Genomic DNA, 20786 nt, shown 5'->3' with positions numbered 1-20786 from the left:
TATTATATATTATATATGTTAATCTCCAATTTTGTCAGAGTAAATAAATTCATTTAAAAAAAATGAAAATATATAAAAAATATGTTTTCTAATGATAAGTGAGAAAAATAAGAAATGAAATAAATTTTTTAAAAATTTTTAAACTTTAGTTTTAGCACAAAAAATAAATATAATAAAAATAAAATAAAATAGTTCAATTTGTTTTTAATTCATTTTGTGAGTCCATGGAGTTTTTTACATATTTTTACCCATACACTTTCTTTTACCTCTCACGAGACTCTTACAAAAATAATATTTTAAAATATTTGATTTTAAAGGAATATGTGATTTTGATAATTAGAAGCGTGATAATAATTAGAATCAATATAATATTATGTTATGATTTGTTCTGTTAGGTTTTTTAGAAAAATATGATTCTAATCATTTAAAAAAATATACTTTATAATAATTAAAATTAATATTTCAGATATTTTATTATGATTTGATTTTTTTAATACTGTTCATTTATAATTAAGAATAAGATTATAATATTTGCTTATAAATACACAACCTATCGTATAAAAAAACAGGACCACACAAACACACATATCTTCTTCAAAACTTTACTTTATTTTTCTTTTTCACACCATCATTTCATACTTCCTCTCTACACATTAAACTTCATACTTCATTTCATCCTTCTCTTAACATTTTTAAGTAAGGTACACACATTTTTCTTATTCCACTTTTGCTACATTATTGTGGTCACTTTCTAATGTTATGAATTTCCTTTTTATTTTTCTACAACATTTTTCACTTTCCATGTTCCATTATACTCTTTTACATTTGTATATCATAGATTTTCAAACTATTTTTTTTTCTTAAAAAAAACAAAATATAAAAGATGGTAAAAAACTATAAAATTATAAAAAATGATTTTTCAGCATTTTTACAAATATGAGTATGTCCATGTTATCCTAATACTTAATATTTTTTTCTTAATTGAATAATGTTTTAAAAATTACTCTGTGATCATCTGAATTGTCTTAGTATTAAATACTATTTTTTTAAAATAGTTAAATAATGTTTTAAAATAAATGAGTATTTGTTTGTCCTAGTACTTAATATTTTTGTTTTTTTCAACCATATTAAGATAAAAAATATATAAAATCTTCAAAGATTAAAAAATATAGCTTTATTCATCACTTGTTTTTTTATGTTTGTGAGACTATTCACATTGACATTTTTTAAATAATTCCAAAATATAAAAATATATATATAATTCTCAAAAATAGAAAATATCAATATTTTTAATGAAAGAATGTCTGAACTCTGTGATTCTTGATTTTCCCACAGCAATAGAGTCAATTCTTTTTGAGTTCATTTCCAAAAAAATCCAAAATTTTTTGTTTTCTAATAACGTTGTTTATTTGAAAACAACGTTAACTTCATACATTTAGGTATTGTTTGAGGATTGTAGGTGCTAATATTTAATGACAATTTTTATTTCTAAGCAGAAATATTTATGTCGTTATAATTCTAATGGTTGACTTAGCTGTTTTCCAAAGTGAGTCCTTCTTAGTTCATTTCCGAAAAAAATCCAAACGCGTATAGTGTTATTTTTGGAGAGATTAAATTTTTTGAAAACCATATTAATTTCGTACATTTTATTGTCTTAGGTTAGGGCACATTTTGTAATTCTAAAACCTTTTTCTTAAACCAATTTTTTCATGATTAGCTGTCCCATTGTAATTTTGGTTGCGATATTATATATATATATAATAAATTATTTATTTTATATATGGACTGAATTTAACGATTAAGTAACTTGATAATGCTACCTAATTAAAGATAACTCTGTCTAATTCAGGTAATCTTTTTTTAAGCATAAAAAAATGTGTATTTAAAAATAAATAAGGACTAATTAAGTTAAACTAAAAATATGTTAAATTTGCATTAAAATAAAAATTAATTATATTTAATGACAATTTTTATTTCTAAGCAGAAATATTTATGTTGTTAGAGCTGTTTTCCAAAGCACCATTGAATGCACTCATTTTTTTGTTTGTCATTATTTATTCTTGCAACAGTTGTTCCTTTTCCCCATTATATATTTCTGATGAACCTGATTTCTCTTGTATACATGAATGTTGATGATCACCAAAGACTGAGAAAAGGTGGAACAATGGCTATGTTTGGGAAAAGTGTTTCATTCCTATGGGTGTTGATCATTGTACTGTCATCTGCAAACAATTGCATGGTTTCGGCACTGGTGCTTATTGAAGTGACAAATCGTTTGGACAATGGAAGTTTGGACTTAACCGTTGCATGTCCTAATATTGAGAACAAAAGCTACCTTCTGCACGGTGGTCAATTCCATCAATGGATTAACAATGCTGATTCGTCTCCATCCGGAGGGCCATTTTTCAAGTGTTCCTTTCAATGGAAAGGTGCATCTCACATGTTTAACATGTACAATCCTTCTAGGGATTTTGATTGTGAAGAGTGTCATTGGTATATCAAAGAAACTGGACCTTGTAGGGTCTATAACCGTCCTAATAAGCCTACTATTTGCTCAAATTGGGATTCATAATTTCTGCTATCAGTTCTAGAATCTAGGGTTCACAGTTTCAAGTTTTCTTCCCAGATATTCCCCTTTTCTTTCATCTCAATAAAAGAGTGATATCATTGTTCATGTCTTTCAAATTTGAGTTCAGAAGCTTTATTCATGTCACTGGTTTTAATTGCGTCTTCTTTTGAATCACCTGTTTTTCTTCTTCCTTATATGTTTTTCATCTTTCAAACCTTAATTACTTTTTAGTTTCTTTAGTTTAATTTTATTTTTTGTTGATAAATTTCCCAATTGAATTTCCTAATTGTGTGACCATTTCAAACACATATTTATTGATTTTTTAAAATATAACAATTTTCATTTTTTTTCATTTTTTTTATAATTTCAACATATTACATCATCACATAGACCAATCATTCAATCAATTTACCATACAATCATAAAATTAAATATTCCAAAGTATTTATAACTTAAAAATAGTGCAATTAGTTTCTTTTATCTGACCAACCGTTCTTAAGATCCTTACCAACAAAACTTCTTCCAATTTGTAGATGTTTTATCTACACATAAAAACATAATAAGAATGATTAGGAAATACAATTATGATACTTGATCAGCATAAACTCATATAAATGACTAAAAAGTGGTCATGGAATCAACTAGCCCCGAAAATGACCATTGTCTCCTATCTTAATCGACCAACACCCTTTGTGGGGTCTAGGTTAGCGCGCAGTTGGGCATCGTAACCCAGCTTCCGGTTCATCCCGCATCGCCAGTTCTCCTTACCAAAAATGGCCCACTTGGAGCTCTCAATTTCGTGGCACTGCTCAACAGAGCAGCCGCACCATCCTACCTATTTAAAGTTTGAGAGTAGGACGAGGGCGTTGCGCCCCCGATGCCTCTAATAATTGGTTTTACTCGATAGAACTCGTCCGCAGGCTCCAACTATCCTGAGGGAAGCTTCGGAGGGAACTAGCTACTAGACGGTTCGATTAGTCTTTTGCTCCTATACTCAAGTCAAACAAACGATTTTTAAATATAAGTTATTCTTTAATAATAAATATATTAAAAATACATAAAAAACTTTTTATATATAATTAAAATGTATTTAAGAAAACACATTAAAAAAATAATTATTTATTTATTTTAAAAATCAACAAATTTTTAAATTAATTTTGAGGAATGCATATCATGAATTAAATTGATTAACAATATAATTCAAACTTTACATATAGTTACAATTTCAAATTGATATGAAAATTTCAAATTTTAAAAATTAATATTTCTATTTAAGAACTAAAATAATAATTTATTAGATATTAAATGATAGAGTTGAAATATATTGTTTATTTTTACAATAAATCAATTAAAAAAATCAAATGAATAAAATAATTAAATAATTAAATAACTTTAAAGACAATCTTTTATAAAAAATTTCATTATTAATAATATTATTTTAAGAAATAAAAATTAAAATATATGGTTCTAAATTTAATTTTATTAATGACCTAATAATTATAAATCATAAAAGATAAAATTAAAAATAAAAAGAATAATATAAAAAATTTATACTCTAAATATAAATTATTATTTAATAATTTATTAAATGACCAATTAATTAAAAGTTATAAAAGGATAAAAATTAAGAATTAAAAAATAGTATAGAAAAATTAGTTTGAAAATAAAATAAATAGATAAAAAAAGGTAAAGTAAATTTTATACAGGTGATAGCAAAATAAATATAAATAAAAAATTAAAAATTAAAATAAATAGGTAAGAAAATAAAATAACTATGCACATATAATGATAAAATAAATATAAATAAAAAAGAAATTGAAAATGTAAGATGATTAAAAAATTAACTTTTAAATCACTTGTCAACTAAATAAAATGGATAATATAAATAAATTTGCTAATATTTTTTCTTATATTATAATATAAATTAACATAAATCACGTTTAGATGAGGACTTATCTAGTTGAAAAGGGACACATGTCAATGGTACTATTAGTGGTGAAGTTTTCTTCTTCTTTTTTCTTAGACAAAACAAAGGGAAGTATAATTTACGGGTGTTGCTCCCTCCACCGCACCCTTTTGCTCCTTCACCTCCCCAACCTTTTGCAAATATTTTTTAATTACAAAAAAACCCTTTTTTTTTACCTTTTAACCCTATTTTAATTACTATGAATCCTAAATTTCTACCATTTCCAACTCTCCTTCTCTCTTTCCGCAGCGCACCCCTAACTCTCCCAGTCTCAGTTCCTTTCATTCCACATTCTCACCACACTCTCACCTACCCTACTTCACCTTTAGCTACTCTAAATATTTTACACAGAAAATAAATTAAGACAAGTTATTGTTTTTAGTTACTTAAGGAACGCCAAATTGTGATTAGTAGTTTATGTGGTTAATGCTGATCAAAGGTTTATTCTGCCATGGCAATATTGCACGGCCATGCAATGGAAAATGGTTGCAATTGTCGAAAGAGGAAAATTTGATTTATGTCGGCCAGTTTTTGGCGGAGCATGGTTTGTTTGGACCGAAGCCACTTGTTTTCGGTTCATAGACGGATACAATGGTGAAGGAGAAACTGAAACCCGTTTTTCAGTTCCCGGTTTTCAACCCGAAACAGGTTCATCTGGTTTCGTAAGTTCTCTAGGTGTCTCTGTTTACGCATGCGTGACCTTCGTGCCGAATCCATGTTCGATATCATTCTCGTGCGTTTTTGCTCCTCCATGAGGGACACAACCCAGTCGGACTGGTCCGAGGGCGGTTTTTGGTCGGCAGGCATTGTTTTGGGGTCGTCCGAAGCAGAACTGGAGGTGATGAGGTTGGGGCTAGTAAGGAAAAAAATCTGGCCCATCCCAGGGTGCGAAATCATAGTCGAACGCGGGGAATGCATTTCCCAACAGAGAATCGGAAGAGGTAAGATCAGAAAGCTTGGTCTGAAACTTGGGAGGGGGAAAGGAAGGAGGGAGAAAGGGAAGAACGCAACTTAGGGTGGTCGTATTTAAAGAGATGCGGTAGGGCGAAACCTACGTAATTGGGTTGGATTAATATAAAAAAATAATAAACTAATAAAAAAAACTTAAAATAATCATGAAAACGTTAAACGGATGCTCACATCCGTTAGCGGATGTCAACATCCGTTTAAGGCAAAACGAACGTCGATATCCGTTTTAGCTTAAACATTCGTTTTGCCTTAAACGGATGTTGACATCCGCTGACAGATGCTCACATTCGTTTAAGATTTTCATGTTTATTTTAAGGTTTATTTTAGGGTTTATTACATATCTGGACGATGAAGTTGCTTTGCACTGCACCTTCACCACCCCCACCGACCTTTGACATTGATGGATCAATTCCTGATAAAATGAAACGTTCAAGAGAAAGAAGATCACAATGAAACAATGAGATGATGAATTGAAAGAGAGGAAGAAGTGTGTTTGCCATCATGCATTCATGTAAAGGATTACAGTGAGTAAAAGTTATAAAATATGAATCCTAAAAATAAAATTTTACTAAGGATAAAACAGGAATAGAGAGGTGAAAGGAGAAGTAAAATAGAAATGGGGTAGTGGAGGAATGGGTGGTGGTGGAGGGAGCAACACCCATAATTCACATATGATGAGTCAAAAGTAGAATGAATACCCAAAACCAAAAGAATGACCATTTTGCAACCATGTCGATATCCGTTTTAGCTTAAACAGATGTTGATATCCGTTTTAGCTTAAACGGATGTTGACATCCGCTGACAGATGCTCACATTCGTTTAAGATTTTCATGTTTATTTTAAGGTTTATTACATATCTGGACGATGAAGTTGCTCTCACTGCCCTTCACCACCCCCACCGACCTTTGACATTGATGGATCAATTCTTGAAGAAATGAAACGTTCAAGAGAAAGAAGATCACAATGAAACAATGAGAGGATGAATTGAAAGAAAGAAAGAAGAGTGTGTTTGCCGTCATGCATTCATGTAAAGGATTACAATGAGTAAAAGTTATAAAATATGAATTCTAAAAATAAAATTTTACTAAGAATAAAACAGGAATAGAGAGGTGAAAGGAGGGGTAAAATAGGAATGAGGTGGTGGAGGGAACAATGGGTGGTGGTGGAGCACCACCCATAATTCACATATGATGAGTTAAAAATATTATGAATACCCAAAACTAAAAGAATGACCATTTTGCAACCAAGTTCATTTTAGTTTTACAGCATCCATACATTGGGAAAGTTATCGTCATTATTTTACCATAATTTTTTGTTGGTTTGCGAAAAATGTGTTACGAATAATTTTGAGTAACTTTTCTTAACTAATATACTTATAAATTATTTTAAAACACAATAATATATAATCATTTTCCACGTCTTCTTATTTATTATATAGAATAATGAGGAAAGAAATCCTTTTATTAAAGAAGCATACAAATGTTTTTTATGCTATTAACGTTTCCTTATTTACTATTAACACAACTATTAAATATATGCATTCAATGCATATAATTTACGATGATTGAGAGAGTAAATAACAGTAATGGAAAAACCTTAAGGCATTAAAAATTATTATATAAATCCTTCAAAAATTGAATGCTGGTAAAAGATAAGGGGGTTACAGATCAAAATAAAGAAAGATTAAAAAGTGAATGCTGGAAAAAGAGAATGTGAAATTTCAAAACCAATCAATGCTTGTGAAATCTTTATATAGAGGGAGAGAAACACATACTCACAGAGAATGTAAACAGAAGTGGAAGAAAATGTGTTCATCAGGTAGAAGTGTTTCAGTGGTATGGGTGGTTGTGTTGGTATTATCAATGGTGAAGAATGGTATGGGAGAGGAAGTTGTTGTTAGGGCTACAAATTCTTTGGAGGGAAATTCTTTTGAGGGAAATCTGGACTTAGACATTCAATGCAACATCGATAGAGGTCCTCCCATTACTGTGAAACATGGAGCTTACCATCAATGGAAGTATTCTTTTGATAAGGAATTCGAATGTTTCTTTCGGTGGTTAGGTGTTAGCAGCGGCTATCACTCCTTTGATATGTTCGTAAAATCTAGGGATGAAGGTTCAAACCCTTGCTCATGGTTTATTAAACAAGATGGTCCATGTAGGTTTGCTCCTAATGGAACCTCTCTTTGCTTTCACTGGAAAACTTAGACTCATCTTCTTTCTTGCTTCAAATTCTGTATATGATTCTAATAATGACTGTTAATCAATATTAATAATAATAATCATGTCTCTTCTGTCTCTTATTTTTCTGAATCACTTTCGTTGAGGCATGTATTTTTGTTGCTTTGGTTCCAGTAAAACTTTAAATACTAATTTTAACTTTCAGTTTACATAAGTAATGACCATATAATTTTAACAGAATAATTTAAGTACATTTGTTATTATGCAATTCAATTTAATATAATTTAAATATAGTTTAAAAACCCTGATTATCATAATCTCCTCTTCGTAACTTCTTCCTTTTGTAGATATGGAATGTTACATTCTTTTAAAAGTTTTATTTTTATTTAATTTAGCCATTTTCAGAATTCAAGATAATCTGAAAAACAAGCAAATGGTTTAGCTGAATTGGACTATGCTCAATCTCTTAGAATATTCCAAATGACAGAGAAGATAAATATAAATATAAAAAAAACCATGAATAATATTTTTATATAACTGGGTTGAAAACTAAAATATCAAAATTTGATGAAATGTGACGAAATTTTTTCAGTTTTATTGATATATAAATTAGGATCGAAGATGTATTTTTGTGATTAATCATTCCAAGGATAGCAAGAGTTGAAATGATTGTATAGAAACAAACATGGTCCATCTTTTTTAATAGTCCAATTACAAGTCATGCATCTAAACTCATCCCTGTTTGCTACATATATAGGAAACTTATGAATAACATCTTGTTGCCATTGAAAGGAACAATGGAACAATGTTGAAGAAAAGAAGTTAACTTTAAAAGTCCGGACGAAAGAAGAATTGGGTGAAAGAATTTGCAGTCCAAGATCATCATCTGCAGATTTGCAATGAAGGGTTAGGATCAATCCTTCTTCTAAAGAATTTGTAACACTTACATGACTTTTATGAGTTCTTATTTCAAACCCATTGCTGCTTGATAGTAGCCTTAGCCACAAAACTAAGAAAATACTTCTTACAAACACACACATTTTAATATTTCTTCTATCTCTCTTATTATCTAAACCCAAAAAAGATTAAAACTAGAAGCATGCAGCTGAGAAATTTTAGGTCAAAAGAAATATGTAAACATAATATTGGCCAAGAATAAAGTGCAGTTAGTTTGGTAGAACTGTTTTCTTCAAGTTTAAACCGACAATTTATTATGATTTTATTCCTCTTATTGGTTAATCTTTCCTTGACTGCATAGTTCCAAAGGCACTATTTTTTCTTAGTTTTCAACTCAACTGTAATGGTTTTTATCCCTATAATGCGTTACTTGATCTTCTGTTGATGACAATTAATTACTTTCATTTAATATCGAGATAAAAGAAACTACCGATTTTCTATTTATATATAGCAAAATACATTAATTCTTCTATGAACTTAATAAAAGTAATGCATTTATCAAAAAGAATGTTAAAATTGTAACACTCAAATCTCAGCCAAATAAAAAATATTTCTATTATAATTAAATTAAAGACATTAAAAAACTTATATGAGAAAACACCAGTATAATATTTGCTTTTAAACTCGCATAATATACCTTATTTTACACCAAATCGCTGCCTATCACAACGCGGTGGCAGTTTTGCAATAAAGTCGACCTTATAGGCCTTGGTTGCATGCAGAACCGAAGCAGAGCAGATATACGACCTCGGTTTTGTGAAGAACCGGTGCCTAAAAGGTGACAACTTTATGAAAAGGTGATACGAGCTCAGGCTTTTTGGCTAACAATTTTATGAAAAAGTGATACTACCTCGGGTTCGTGCAGAACCGAGGCATAAAGCCTGAGCTACCACCTCGGTTAACTTAGACCCGGTGCCAAAATGTTCTTCGGCTTTGATTCCTTCCTAACCGAAGCATATAGGCTTCAGATTCATTTTAAACATCGGTTTCGTTCATAACCGATGATGTAGAGCTCTACGGCCTCGGTTATTCGGCACAATCAGAGTTTGTTCATTTCTGCTCGCGCTGTTGCTTCTGCTTCTTCTTCTTTCTCTTCACGCTGCTGCTGTACATTGCTTGTGTTCACTTCTTCTTCGTTGCTTCTTTGTGTTCATTGCTTCTTTCACTTTAAGCTTCCTTATGTTCATTGCTTCTTCGATTCTTCTTCTTTGCGCTACTGCTTCGTCTTTGCCGCCACCACCGTTCTTCTCCCTAAGGGCTACCTCCACCAGCGTCGCCGCTACGAGTCCTCGTAGTCGCCGCTTCGCTTCATCCTTCGTCCCTACCGTTCTCACCTTCGTAGTCGCTACTGCTGTCGCCCACTGTCATCGTCGTTGGTGCTGCCCATCACGGTAAGTTGTTCAAACCCTCTTTATCTTGTCTTGGAATATTGTTTGGGCATCAATTGCTATGTTTGAAAGTTTCTTGTTAATTGTAGTCATCATAAACTTTTGTACGCAGACAATATGATTTAATTATTTTGGATTGATTGAGAATGAGAACAGAATCGCAACATTTGCATGATGTGTGATGCGTATGAATATCTGAAAATGATCTAATATTTGATAAGACGGTGGATATTTAGATTGGTGTGGAGTGGAAGAAAGTAGAAAAACAAGATAAGTGTAGAATTTGGGATGAAATAAATAAGAGTAGAAGTAAGTAGCGAAGAAGAATGTGTGGTCCTTTGCTTTGGGTGACGCATAGAGATGCCTTGAGAATGTGTGGTCCTTTGCTTTGGTGATTGGGCACTTGAAAGAAGGAAGTTCCTTGATTTTGAAGCCAAATATTTGTCAACTCGGAAAGCCAAATTTCGCAAAAGGGAGAAGGAATAAGATATGTGTCTGAAAAGAAAGCAAATAAAACTTATAACACTCAAATCTCAGCCAAATAAAAAATATTTCAATTATAATTAAATTAAAGACATTAAAAAAATTATCTGAGAAAAGGATATATATATATATATATTAACATTTTTATTTTTTAAAACTTTTATTATTTATTAAAATTAAAGCAATTACCTATAATAATAAAATTATCTAAAAAAAATTATAATAAAATTGTTTATATTTATTTTTATAATAATAATAATAATAATTTTATTATTTTATATCATCATAAAGAAATAACACTCATATATGTAGTGGATGTGTTTCTAGTGTTACGTAACGTGTATCAGTATAAAACATATATGTAAATAATTTCTTGGACCATTTATCATTTGTTTTGGAACGAACTTTCCTAGACAAAAAAAAAAGTTATATATGTTTAGAAAGTTTATTCTATGACAAATTAAAAAAAAAAAATACAGAGCTTGTAAGTCCCTCCCAAGTGGCGATTCCAATCCCTTAACGACTCCAAATCCCCAACCTCTGCCGCGTTGCGTGACGGCTGGTTGCAACTCCGCCTGCGGCGTGTCCTCTTCTCTGGGTTAGGTTCGCTGCGCTCCGCTCTCTGTTTGTTTCCTTTTTACATTCCATATGTTGCTTCTCTATATTGATTTGTTCTTGCCATGCACCTGTTTGCTGCTACCCAAAAGAAACTAGCTGATTTCACATTTATTGGAAACAGTTTGAAGTTGAAAATAAGAGAAATTGCTGCTTTTGAACCTGGAGATCTTGCTTGAGCTTTAGATTGTGTCAGGTAGGAAGTCTCATTGCGACATTTTACTTTATTTTATTGTCTACTGTTGAAGTTATATTACTTCTTCATCCCGAACTTCCGCTTCCCGTGTTGCTGTAAAATTTAATATGTGTGTGGGGGTGGTGGAATGTTAAGAAATTGGTTTTAACCTATTGGTTTAAGGACGTTAGAAGACATTAATGGAAGCAATTTCACGATGATTAATGTTCTTGAGAAATTGTTTTTAACCAAGCCAAATGATATGTAATCCATCTCATCTAGTGAGATTAGGTGTCTTTATGGAAGACAACATTGTTAGGATGCAGTTGTAAAAAAACATCTCTTTAGTTTCTAAACCTCTCGATAAAGACCATCTTCAATCCATGCAACAATGTCGAGTGCTAGGCCCTCCAAAACTCTAGAATAACTCTCTAGCCCTGCTTTCCGTAAATTTTATTGTCCTGCCTCGGTCAAAGTATTGTGATTGTTATTGGTTGAGTTTCCACATGGTTGACATCAAACCCAGGGTAAACGTGTATGTAGCCCCTATAACTAGTCAACATCTAAACACTTATCAACTCATTGGAACTATAAAAGAAAAATCATTTTTTAAAAAAGTAAAATTGAAACAGAAAAGGAATAAAGAACAGTCTAGCTTCCACTACTTTTTTCCCAGAACTGCGACCCTAGGTCCCTGCTTTGGTGGATCAAGCTTTCCTCTGCTTGAAATTCGTATTCTCCGTAAGTATTATTTAATATCATCATCGATTTGTTAATTGCTTTTAGTTTGTCACTGCTTCAGAATCTTTTTATTGTTCGAGCACCATCATGCATTTCTCTCTGTTAAGGCTGAATACTCAAATTGGTCCTCCAAAGCGTGATTTAGGGAGTTGCTCCCTCCACCCCCACACATCTCTTCCTCCACCTCCCCTTTACTTTTTTGCCCCTTCCTTCATTTTTTCTTTACTATTTTGGCCCTCAGTAAAAGTATAAGTACTAAGATCAAAAACTAAATCTAACCAGAGCTATCACATGGTCGCATTCTTCCTCCTTCAAGAATCCCTTGTACAGAAAAGCCCTGCATGATATAATTCACAAAAATTCAACAACAAAAGAAAATAAAATCGACCCATTTGTCTAACAAAGGAAAAGGTCAAACCTGGGATTCCATGAGAGCTGAGTGACCCGTGTGGGATCAAATTTCACTGAACAGACTCCTTTGTTCAACCCAAGCCCCGATCCATGGCTGAAAACAAACACCCACAAACCAAAACATAAAAAAATGTAAAATTTTAAACTCATTCACGGGCAGAGAGATACCCATATGGCAAAAGTGCATTCAGAAATAAAATTATCATCATCATTACGTGGCCTTGGCTTCTTGGTCCACACCAGGCAACCGAATGGAGGAAACAGAGATCTCAAAACAGAGGAAACAGAGAAAGAGTGACACGAAACGGCTAGAAACCATGGTGAAAGGCTTTTTCGGTGGGCAATCTGAGAAGAGTGTTGAAATTTATGCAATGTAATAAAAGAGTTGAAAGTGAAAATGTGGGCGTTTTTTAAATCTCGGTTTGTCGTTTTCAGAGCAATGAGGATTCTACGAAACGCCCACTGGTTTTGATTTGGCTTTCTACTTCCTCTGTCTGTTTCTAATGTGTGCTTAAACCCACCTTCTCGAACCTTCGTTTATAAAACAGTGTGACATCACAAAACGGATGTCGACATCCGTTTCGCCTTAAACGGATGTCGACATCCGTTTCGCCTTAAACGGATGTTGACATCCGTTGAAGGATGTCATTCAGCGTTGCTTTTTCGTTTCGTTTTTATTTTATTTGTTTATTTTATTTACAGTAATTTATATTTAAATTTATAATTTTAAATGTTATATATGAACGGCCTCCACCGCACCAATCACCAACGGCCCGCAAATGCTCTCCCGGAAAATGAAGAAGAAAGAAATGGAGAAATAGAAGTGAAAGGTTGATGAGGCTTGAAGAGAAAATGATAAACGGAAATGGAGAAATGGAGAAGAAGCTTTACAGAAGAGAGAAAATTGAACTGAAATGGAAGAGAGGAAGAGTGCAGAGAAGTAAATCAGAAGTTTTAAATAAATTAAAATAATAAAAATTAAAAAATTTTAACTTTTGAGGATATAATTGTCATTTTAGAAGGATATAATTGGCATTTTAGAAAATTGGGGAGGTGGAGGAAGAGATGTGTGGGGGTGGAGGGAGCAACTCCCCGTGATTTATTCAGCTTCGCTATTATGACTAGGCCTATGGGGCTAAATTGGCCCAGCCCTATCATTGATGAATTATTGACAAGGTCTATGGGGCTAAATTATTTTCTAATCTGGATTTGAAATTTTGGTTATAACCAAGCTCAGGTGAAAGCTTGTGATGTGCTTTTAGTACTCACAAAGTCATTTTGAATACATAGTGATGCCTATTGGACTTATAATGCACTTTCTAGTTTCAAGCCTTGACGAATGAGATCAAGCCCATTCGGTGAGAATATGTATTTATTTTTTTTATGACATTCTAATATACAGTCAGGATTGGGAGTCCCATATACGAAACACTTTAGTGAGGTTTTACAGGTGTTGTTAGATAATAAGTTATTGGCAAACCAATTGAAGAGGCTACATAGGTAGAAGAATTCTCCATCGAGAGTCAATTTCCATATTTCAGTCTTGAGGACAAGACTATTCTCAAGAAAGAGGCAATGCCAGCTGTAAATAAACCTTTAGACCCAAAGACGAGTATTTTTTTTTCTCAGATTGCTAATAGCCCCATTATGTGGAGAGTGTATGGAAGTAGGAATAGGAGAGTAAGGCAGTGATGTGATTCTTGGAGTTCCTTTTTACACACTTCGGCTCTCTGATCTTTGTGCTCCTTTGTCCATTGATGACCAAATCTTCAATCCCCAAAAATGGAGTCAAAAACTTGTTAACCCTCGGCAAGTGTAACCGAATCGTATCAAGTAATAAACCTGGTAAGACCAAGTATTGTTCTCCCAAAGGACTCGGCCTAGACAGTTGTGTAATTTTGTTGATTAATTAAGACTTGTGAACAAATTGTTGTAAGTTTCAAATGCAAAAGACTGAAAAGTAAATATGTATGCATGTGATGATCAATGGGCAAGAAGAAACAAAACAAGTGAATTGAAATATATGGATGAATATGTTGTTGGGGTTTATCAATTTCATCCTATCCACTCTCTTGTATTTAGGAATTTATCATTCTTTTCATTAATGTTAATGCTACTTTCTAAATTACTTTAAACCCGATGTCTCGGCGAAGAAAGCCCAATCATAATCACTAGTTTACAATGTCTTGTCTCCCTAGCAATTAATCATGCATTATAGTGAACAGAAGCTTAAAGGCAACCAACCATCATACTCCTATGTCTAGGTTTGTAATATACTGTTGGGAGAGATTCCCCAGATCTAGATTTCCCCGTATGTGTCCATATCGACAAAACCAATAATCATGACATCGAATGAGTTAAACAATGCATGCTTTGAGCAAAGAGGAAAAACCCTAACTATTAATGAAAGAAAGCATGTATCATAAAAATGATCTTGAAGAACAGATTCCATACAAGAGAGTTCCTAAGGATTTACATTGATTCTCCAACAACAAAATAAGTTTAGTTCACCATATTCATGGTGAAACTAGATGAAATACAATGGAAAAGTGAAGGATAGAACCCTAGAAAGTTGAGAAAGGAGCCTTAGCATCCAAAATCCTCCTCCAAGGGGTCAAAGAGTGCGTTTTTGCTTCGTCCCAGCCAAATATACGAACCCTAAAACGTCCTAAAGCTTATATACTATTCTAAAAAATACAAAAAATTAGGCCCAAGCCCATAAAAGTGCCGCTCAACGGTACATACCGCTCAGCGGTAATAGCGCGTGACCAATTCTTCCCCTCAGCGGCATTTCTCCCCTCAACGGTGCCAACGGGTCTTTGAGAGTGCCGCTCAGCGGTAATTTGCGCTAAGCGGTACTTGCGGTTTATCTTCTTTTGCACTTTTTGTGTCCTTTTCTGATTCCATCTCTATCCCTTTTCACTTCTTTCATCAATTTCATCTCAAAACCTGCAAAAATAAGGAAATCAAGCATAAAACCTGTCCAACTCTCTTATTTCCAACAATTCAACAAAATCATTAGTTCAAGCTAATTTCTAAGTCATAAAAGTTGTAATTGAAATCAATTTTAAGTATAAAAATAACAGTTTTTCAACTGTTATCATCCATCCCTCGATTTCTCTCTTCCATGTCCAATCTTGTCTTTATCTAAGTGCATCACACTGTAAAGTATGAATAGAAGCTCCTAACAGGAGCTCAGATAGATAGATGATATTTAGAGATAGATATTATTAATGTGTCATTTTAAAACGAGTAATGTTTCTGCAGCGACATTTTTTGTGTGAAGCTAAAACACACTTCGGCTCTCTGATCTTTGTGCTCCTTTGTCCATCCCTCGATTTCTCTCTACCATGTCCAATCTTGTCTCTATCTAAGTGCATCACACTATGAAGTATGAATAGAAGCTCCTAACAGGAGCTCAGATAGATAGATGATATTTAGAGATAGATATTATTAATGTGTCATTTTAAAACGCGTAATGTTTCTGCAGCGACATTTTTTGTGTGAAGCTAAAGCACTAGAATTTTGTTTAGTTAGATTTTATTCCTAGTGAATAAAGAAAACTAGAACCATAAAATAGCTTTTTAATTTTTAAAAATTGTTTAAAATGTGCCTTTTCTCCCTGCATGAGTAAAGTCTTCTGATACGGAGTTCACAACTTCAAATCCTGAAAACCTCCCTACTTGTGAGAGTAAGGTTGCGTGCATCTAACCCCTACACTCCCCACAGCGTACTAGGTGAGAGCCTTCTGCCCTAAGTCACCCCATAGTTATTGGAATACTTAATTCATGGGCTCGTTGAATTAGGGAATGTCAGAATAGAAAGCATATGTATGTAAGCAATTTGTTTGTTTTAAAAGAGAGCTATCATGTTTTCAAATATTTAAAATGTGGTAGTATGAGTGTATATCAATTCGTTCTTTTCAATTTATCAGGGCACAAGAGCTTGAAATGAGTGTCAAAGAAACATCCAAGAAAACTGGTGCTCCCCAAATTGTTAAGTTGGACAAGGCATTGAAATTGGTAAGCAATTTTTACCCCTCTTCCCATATGAATTTTGTGGTTGTCAAATCGTTTTAGACAGTATTAATGTTCATTCATGCAAATTATTACGTACACTGACAACAATAAACATTTTATTAAACTTGTGTGTGACTAGTTAGTAAAGTAGCTTGGTTAAAGACTGGAACTTATTATATATATACTAGAGTGATTTCCATCTTTCTGAACAATTTGCTTCTCTTGATTTATATCAAAATATTGTTAATTTGCTGCTTGTACTTAAACGTCAACCATTCTGATTGGCAGGCCGAGTTATGGGTAAATAATATGAGTAAAGATGCTGATGATCATAGAACAAATGCAGATTTAGAGGGTAGACCTTCCGGGTTAGTAGCAAATGTATCGTTTATGTTATGATGCACTTGTTTGTTTGTCATGACAGATATTGCTTATGTTATATAATTACACAACTTTATAGGCTTGGTCTAGGTGCAAAAGTTTCACGCCGATCAAAATATGTACCTTCCGATGACCCTGTTGAAAAGAAGTTGTATGCCAAATTGACTGCTGAAAAAAGAAAAGCAGCCAACATTGCTAAGGAGTCTGCCACAACTGCGAGAGATGATTTAGATGACGATGAAGACAGCGAGGACTTGGATAGCAGAACTAATGCGTTTGCTAAGAGGAAGGCAACGGCACCTCTGATCTCATCTATATTGCGAAATAAGAAGCAGAAGTGACATTTGCTGATGAGTTCTTTTTTGCTGCAAGGCTGTAAAGTATTCACATTTTGCATTTGCCTTGTTGGAATTTTGACTTAATATACATTTTTCCTGATTGACATTTTAACATTTGAGCACATATACTTTTACGTGTAATTGATACTAATTTCAATGAAGAATTGGTGTCGTTTGTCGGGGAACACATACTTGTGTATGCCCAATTTGTCTTGTTCATGATGTTTTTTACTAGGTGCAGATTCTTACGTATTGTGACCGCTATAGGGAATTGGAAAATATTAGCATAAATTGTTTATGCGAAGCTGTAGTGACATGACCAATGGCGTTTTCCTAGTTACATATTTTTACTTTAATGTGTTACTTTCTACCAGTTATTGCGACTTGGCTAAATTCTTCACTATTAACTGAATGTACGTTTTCACTACAAACACTTTTCTTTTCAAAGGATGATACTAAAATTTATGTTGTTTAGCTGTATATATATGATGTTTATAAAATTATCCTAACTATTTGGCTAGAACTTAGACATTCAGAAGAGAAACTTTTTTTTTCTACCTTATATTATAACATTCAACTTGCAATTCTTAAACATTTTGGATTACATACACCACTAATATATGCAAAAAATTACAAACGCGTAATTGTTTATACCAAAATGTACTCTAATTAATTAATAAAACTGTGCTCGCCATGTTGAGATATAAGTTTAAGTTTTTGTCTGATATATCTAAAGCGTGAATTCGGTTAAAATTATAAAATATTAAAGCTAAATCTATCGATGAAGGAGGTAGTTATTAGGAAAGAAACGAAGAAAAAAGCAAGAACAATAATAATTCAGACAGATTCCGAATTTCTTTGTTGTCACATATCGTGCATATTTCTGCTCAGTTCCCATCCCAACCACAAAAGGCTGATTGTACGCTATTTTATAACTTCGTGAAATCAATAGGCTAACCAAAAAGCAAATATACAAACATGATACTAACAAAATTAAAAAACCTTCTAATGGGATCCGCAAATCAAACTTTGGCCTTCAATAGGTGAAGTGAGTCACATCCTAAATAAGACTGTGCTTTGTCATTGTAAACAAAACTATATTTTTCATTTCTGTAAGATGCAATTGCCACTGCCTCCCCATTTACTTTTTGTTTCTTATTTGAGTATCCTTATTCACAATATATTATCCAATATCAAATTAGTCTGGTAGGATGAAAGAAACTGTACCAAATTGAAGAACTCTATAACTCTCCAGTGTTCTTGTTAATCAATTTTTATCCCCTCTTTGCTTCCCTTCCTCCTCACACATAGGAATTCCTCTAAACATTGTATGATCAAAAGACAGTGACAAGAAAGGAACAAAGGGCGAATAGAGTTACCTGAACAAGTGTGGAGTAAGGTGTGAAGGCGTATTCTGTAAAGTTACTCGATTCTAATTCATTTTTCTCTTTTGCAGATTCAACATTATCTTCTTCATAGTTCAGAAATGATAAGCCAAAAAACCGTATATAAGCATGAATACAAACTGAAATTTTATCACAGCATCTACAGCTTAGGTCATTTACTTTGAAGTTGAACATGGTACCTTCTGTGGCTCTCTCATCTCTAATAGGACACCAGACTTCAGATGTATCAATAGGACCAATATCATGGGAGAAATTTGACACTGGCTTAATTTCTTGTACTTTATTTTTAGAGATTTCATCACAAATGCTTGACTGCTTTTTCTGAATTGTTAGTTTCTTGGTTTGGAAGACCGATTGAGGTTTTTCCCGAGGAAGAAAATCTTGCCTGTGCAGTCACAGAATGATGCAACAAATCCCTTCCAGGACTTCCTACAGGGGAAAAGTTGTACTCAGGAAGAGAAAGTATTTTTGAGAATCTGCCTGGTCTTATCACCAAGACATAAATTTATGACGCTCCTGACTTTGTTGATCATGTCAGTCTTATCTTTCTGAGACATAGACACTGTCATGTTTAACTCACCCTTCATAGCATCAACACAATCTTGTTGGAGCAAGATAGCATCCATTTTCGTTCTACATAATTCAAAGTTGTTCTCCCTGAAAGACTTCTCGATGTCAAACTTGGTAATCATGTCTTCAACTTCTTGATTTCTGTTTTCTTGTACCCACATACAGCATCAATTGTTTGTTCTCAACAATATAACAAGCAAGAAAATCAAAGAACAAGATTGTAGAAAACACTTTTATCCACAAAGTTTCTATACAGAGTTTAATGCAAATATAGTGTACTGTCTAAGCTTATAACAGTCTCTACACAGAACTTAAACTAAGGAAATAACAAAAAACCATTAAGATAGCTAAACCTCATAGATGCCCGCACTAGGCGGTCTATCAGACTACTGCTAGACAGTCTCTAGAAGGTCTTCTTCTCCCATCCATAAAGTTGTTTGGTTTAAGGTGTAGATTTGTTTGTTCTTGGATTGTTAATGAAGTTTGAGAAGAAGTTGACTGAGTCAATAAATTAGTAAAGCTTTGAAATGAAACAACAATGTTGAGTAGCCATTTCAAGTTATAGGTAGTCTTTTTGAGTTAGAACCACAATGTTTTATGTTATGAACCCAAAAACAGGTATCTAAAGTTGTTTGTCTCTTGGTGAATTGTGTTGAATTAATTTTAGACGTTGTAGAATCTCTTTTACAATAATGCATATCTTCATTTCTGGTTTATTTTCACTCAATTGAGATATTCTTGCTAAGTAGAAAATAAAATAGAGATATAAAACTTACTCTCTAAAGTTTTCGATCAAACAAAAGCTTCCATGAACAGAAAGCAATATATAAAAAGAATATTTATAAATTTGTTGTTTTAAAATTTTAATTTAAAAATAATGCTATAAACTTTTATATAAGTTTACTCACTATCCATATTATATATATATATATATATATATATATATATATATATATGTATATATAAATTTAAAGATTAATTTCTTTTTTGTACTTTATGTAATCTATATACAAATATGGATAGGTATTAGTATTGTATGTATGTTTTGTTGAGTTCCTCTAAACAGACAACTCTAAGTTGAGTTCCAAGACCAATGATCCTTTAGGTTGTTCACTCTGAGTTGACCTCTTGGACATAACCCTAATGACGATCCTAACTGAACGGTATGACCGACCACTCCAAACAGAGCTCATTTATTTGACTCTTCTAGGCCAAGCTCCTCTAAGCCGTCCACTCTGGATTGGCCGTGGTTGACCACCTTAATCGAATGGTATGGCCAATGGATTACATAATGGTCTAACAATAGTAATAATAAGTGACTGACAACTCTAATCAAATAACATAATTGACTGGTTACATAATGGTCAAATTAACAATGATAATAACAAATTAACTTGTTAATGTCAATTAATGTATGATATGGTTGCCAATAGGCTGACAAAAAGGTAAAAACTCATAGCAACTACTATAAATAAAGGTCTAAAGTATCACTTTTATACACATCACTACATTAATTGTTAAATGACTAGTCATCTACTGACTTTAACATTTGAGTATCTTCTCTCAGTATCATCCGAGTGAACTTTAAATGATGGAAATCCGAGCAGCCGACGACCTA

At 32.7% G+C, this 20786-nt stretch overlaps 2 protein-coding genes and 1 pseudogene across 6 annotated transcripts; 1 reads left to right on the top strand and 2 right to left on the bottom strand.

Annotated features, from left to right (window-relative positions):
• Nucleotides 1–4976: 4976 nt before the first annotated feature.
• LOC148199131 (uncharacterized) lies at nt 4977–10009 on the bottom strand (annotated as a pseudogene).
• A 910-nt stretch (nt 10010–10919) lies between these two features.
• On the top strand, nt 10920–17496 carry LOC124820630 (uncharacterized). 5 transcript variants are annotated; one of them, XM_088111315.1, is made up of 5 exons: nt 10923–11110; nt 11252–11323; nt 16389–16476; nt 16762–16841; nt 16934–17496. In XM_088111315.1, the coding sequence occupies exons 3-5, from the start codon at nt 16405–16407 to the stop codon at nt 17193–17195; spliced, it is 414 nt and encodes a 137-aa protein (XP_087967441.1). In that variant the 5' UTR covers nt 10923–11110; nt 11252–11323; nt 16389–16404; the 3' UTR covers nt 17196–17496. The 5 variants fall into 5 exon arrangements, with proteins under 5 accessions (XP_047148327.1, XP_047148325.1, XP_087967441.1 ...); XM_047292370.2 differs by having other exon boundaries at nt 10923–11115; XM_088111316.1 differs by having other exon boundaries at nt 10923–11115; nt 11220–11323.
• LOC124820631 (putative prolyl 4-hydroxylase 7) lies at nt 12280–16350 on the bottom strand. Its single transcript, XM_047292372.2, has 3 exons — nt 12670–16350; nt 12462–12548; nt 12280–12380 (listed from the first exon to the last, which is right to left on the bottom strand). The coding sequence occupies exons 1-3, from the start codon at nt 12771–12773 to the stop codon at nt 12305–12307; spliced, it is 267 nt and encodes an 88-aa protein (XP_047148328.1). The 5' UTR covers nt 12774–16350; the 3' UTR covers nt 12280–12304.
• Nucleotides 17497–20786: the final 3290 nt, after the last annotated feature.

The sequence above is a fragment of the Vigna umbellata genome, chromosome 4 (genome assembly GCF_029865625.1).
Source record: "Vigna umbellata cultivar VRB3 chromosome 4, Vumbellata_1.0, whole genome shotgun sequence".
In the NCBI taxonomy this organism is placed as follows: domain Eukaryota; kingdom Viridiplantae; phylum Streptophyta; class Magnoliopsida; order Fabales; family Fabaceae; genus Vigna; species Vigna umbellata.
This window is presented reverse-complemented; position numbering and strand designations above follow the sequence as displayed.

What these genes read in the sequence shown, in the direction of transcription:
- LOC124820631 (XM_047292372.2), bottom strand. Translation starts at nt 12,773, where the DNA reads ATGGTTTCTAGCCGTTTCGTGTCACTCTTTCTCTGTTTCCTCTGTTTT. An exon ending in GACCAAGAAGCCAAGGCCAC is followed by an intron (nt 12,549 to 12,669) that starts GTAATGATGATG and finishes GTTTGTTTTCAG; the next exon opens with CCATGGATCGGGGCTTGGGT. An exon ending in CAGCTCTCATGGAATCCCAG is followed by an intron (nt 12,381 to 12,461) that starts GTTTGACCTTTT and finishes TATATCATGCAG; the next exon opens with GGCTTTTCTGTACAAGGGAT.
- LOC124820630 (XM_047292371.2), top strand. Translation starts at nt 16,405, where the DNA reads ATGAGTGTCAAAGAAACATCCAAGAAAACTGGTGCTCCCCAAATTGTT. An exon ending in TGGACAAGGCATTGAAATTG is followed by an intron (nt 16,477 to 16,761) that starts GTAAGCAATTTT and finishes TCTGATTGGCAG; the next exon opens with GCCGAGTTATGGGTAAATAA. An exon ending in TTAGAGGGTAGACCTTCCGG is followed by an intron (nt 16,842 to 16,933) that starts GTTAGTAGCAAA and finishes ACAACTTTATAG; the next exon opens with GCTTGGTCTAGGTGCAAAAG.